This window comes from Montipora foliosa, chromosome 8, assembly GCF_036669935.1.
Source record: "Montipora foliosa isolate CH-2021 chromosome 8, ASM3666993v2, whole genome shotgun sequence".
In the NCBI taxonomy this organism is placed as follows: Eukaryota; Metazoa; Cnidaria; class Anthozoa; order Scleractinia; family Acroporidae; genus Montipora; species Montipora foliosa.
In genome coordinates, this window is record NC_090876.1 from 21,527,872 (window position 1) to 21,530,804 (window position 2,933).

Here is a 2,933-nt window from a genome sequence, read left to right on the forward strand (position 1 = left end):
ACAGGGTATTTAGGTGAAATTTTCATTTTACTTACTAGTCACAATCGTCTTCGAAAGTTTAGGGTGCGTCTTATAACCGAGTGCACCTTATAAGTGAATAAATACGGTACATGCATGTATTATTCAAGGCAGTGTGGATGGACATTTGACTGTAATTTGCATTTATCAAGGGAATAAAGCAAAGAAGAAGCACTTTTTCCTACTTATCCAAAGCACCATTAGAAGAATTAAGAGTTTTTCCACATAAGATTTATCACACAAGGGTTTCATGACCTATAATTGGGGCAGGTACAAAAATGTGGCTGGATCAACTCGGATTGCTCACCTCAGATCAAGTGAAAAATAGCAGTTTTGTAAACCAAAACTATTCAATGTTTGCCCTGATTTCACTAAGGTTAGCTTAAAGGATAGGCCTTAAGGGTCTGGGTGATTTCTCTGAGGCCTTATCATTTTTTACATTTAACCAAGCTGAGCGATTCGAGTTGATTATTCATTGGCCTATTCAGAACATTATGAAGGCACCCTTTGAAAGACTGGAACTATAGGGCTGCATTAAATGTTAATTAATATATTGCACCTGGTCTGCATAAGTTCTATTTGCCGGTTCAAGGTAACCATCATCTCGTTCCTTGAAGCCATCATGAGACCAGTAGCTATAATCAAAAGCAAATTTCCTTGGTTCCTGGTCTGGTGCTGCTGGGTCCTTAATGTAGGTACTATTTCCCACCATCTTTATGATAAGCACTGCATTACGAGCTTTCTCGCGAGAATTGTGTTCCATGTCAAGGATGCTAAATATACAGCTTGTATACTGTAATAATAATAATAATAATAATAATAATAATAATAATAATAATAATAATAATACCAACTTTATTCATTCAATACAATGAAAGGGAAAGATACCAGAGGTTATCCCTATACAAAGGTATCTGCCCGGATGTTATTGATCTAGAGTTGATTTTGAAACCCTCAGAGTCAGATTGAGATCGACTTCCCACATATGACCTCCAGGCCAGGGTTGAACTTGAGTCATAGAGGACTCACTGGCAGGTGCGTTTGATAACCACTAAGCCTGGATCCTAGTACTGTAACAAGATTGCAAAGCAATGTGAGATTAGACTTTTCATGAATTAGATGAATGGTACGTCGTAAGCCTTAGGGCTACTACCTGAAAATAGTAGACAGTACGTCGTCCACAGTTGATCTTGGCAACCTTACAAAACTACCACCACAACCATACCCATGACCACGACTTATTGACCACTACCACACAACATTAACACCACCACTAAAAAGTTGACCACAGCCAACCTTCAATCAACAACTTCTAATTGGTTTCCTGTCCCTCACCAGAGAATTTTGCTCCTAAATCAGGAGTCAGGACTATATAGAACAAACAACTCTCCTTCTCAGTCAATGCTTTTTATAGGCTCATAATTTACTTGCTTTAATTTCATACTCATTTTATTCCTCCTCCTTATTACTCAGTAAGGAATATGTTATCACTGGACATTGTCAACATGCACATACTGCATCCCATTCACAATAAAATTAATTTACAGAGACTACCATATTAGAGTTCTGACACTTATAATTATTTGTATTATAATAACAGACATGTCATTGAAACTACTCTTCACTCCATCTGTATAACAGATCGAATCGTCTGGCATCAGACAGAGTAAAATCTTTAGGTGTGACTCTTAGAAGGCAAAGGGCCATGCAGACAAATGAATTAAGTCTATGAGAGATTGTCTTCACGAGATTCAAGGGGAAGTGCAAGCGACAGAACATGGTTCACACACAGACTCTGATTAACCCTGAAACAAAGTTTAGTACGATTGGCCAGGCATTTGTCATTAAATGCCCACTCTGCCTCACATTTTCTGCAAAGACTTGGGACACTGCAATTTTTGAGTGTCTTTGAATCAGCTCTTCCAAATTTAGACACCTGGTGGTATACTGTTGTCAAGTACTTAATCCTTTAATCCACTCAACAGATAGTAATCTCATGCAAACATGCAAATTTATTCACTTCTTAGCCTGTTTAAATTGAACAAAAAGTAAGCCTTAAACTTATATCATACGTTACGACTTTAAGTTGTCACCAAATGAAAACAACGGTTTACAAGTTAATTATTGCCTTTATCAAACACAGATCACACTCTCATTCTATAGTTTAATAATAGACTTGTAATTTCAAGGCGATAATACTTAAGCTTAATTACGCTTATGTAAAAACAGGTGCAAAAACCGGAACGAAACTTCCAGTTTGTAATTTCTACACAAACAGATCATGATGAAGACAATCCTGTCAGTCAATATTAGCTTAACCACGTGAATAAAATAATTTCCCTTTCGTTGGTATATTAAATTATAACAAAGGATATAAATGGTCGAACTCGCACTGCAACCTTGACGTTGTCCGCCATGACTAAACCTAAACCGTCGTTATAGTTTCCAAGGTTACGTTGATACGTCTCCCACGAGAATTGCTAAAATTATCGCTGATATTTGGTAGTCGCTTGAAAGCAAATATATACCTTTATCCATTTACAGGCTATAAAGTGATTTTCACACCAAACAAATTTACCAACTGAGGCCTAAGCGTGTGCAATAATGTTTTCCAGTTCAGTTCGTCGTCAGTGGCTGGCGAGGGGGGTAAAGTGGGGGGCAATAGGCAATGTTTACATGTGTTGCCAAAACATTGATTGATCCTACGTTCATAAATCATTAATACGGTTTTTCTCGGCTAGTGAAATACATTTTAATCGAGCTTTAGAATGCCATGGAAGTCTTATTTTTTTATGCGATCAGTTCGATTTGTCGTGATAGAAAGTAAATAAACAATTTTTTCCACCTACCTCCCACAAAGATTTTAAAGAAACGTCTACCATGGGGAGGGTTAAAAATTACCCTGAACTCCCATC

General features: G+C 37.3%; 1 protein-coding gene across 1 annotated transcript in view; it reads right to left on the minus strand.

Moving 5' to 3' along the window:
• The window catches only part of LOC137968993 (kinesin-like protein KIF28), a 40,033-nt gene extending 37,394 nt beyond the window's left edge, over window positions 1–2,639 (minus strand). Inside the window, exons 1-2 of the mRNA XM_068815501.1 lie at window positions 2,394–2,639; window positions 578–772 (exon numbers count right to left, since the gene is read on the minus strand). Coding sequence (XP_068671602.1) covers window positions 578–772; window positions 2,394–2,435 — 237 coding nt within the window. The 5' untranslated portion in view covers window positions 2,436–2,639. The remainder of the gene's footprint in view (window positions 1–577; window positions 773–2,393) is intronic.
• Window positions 2,640–2,933: the final 294 nt, after the last annotated feature.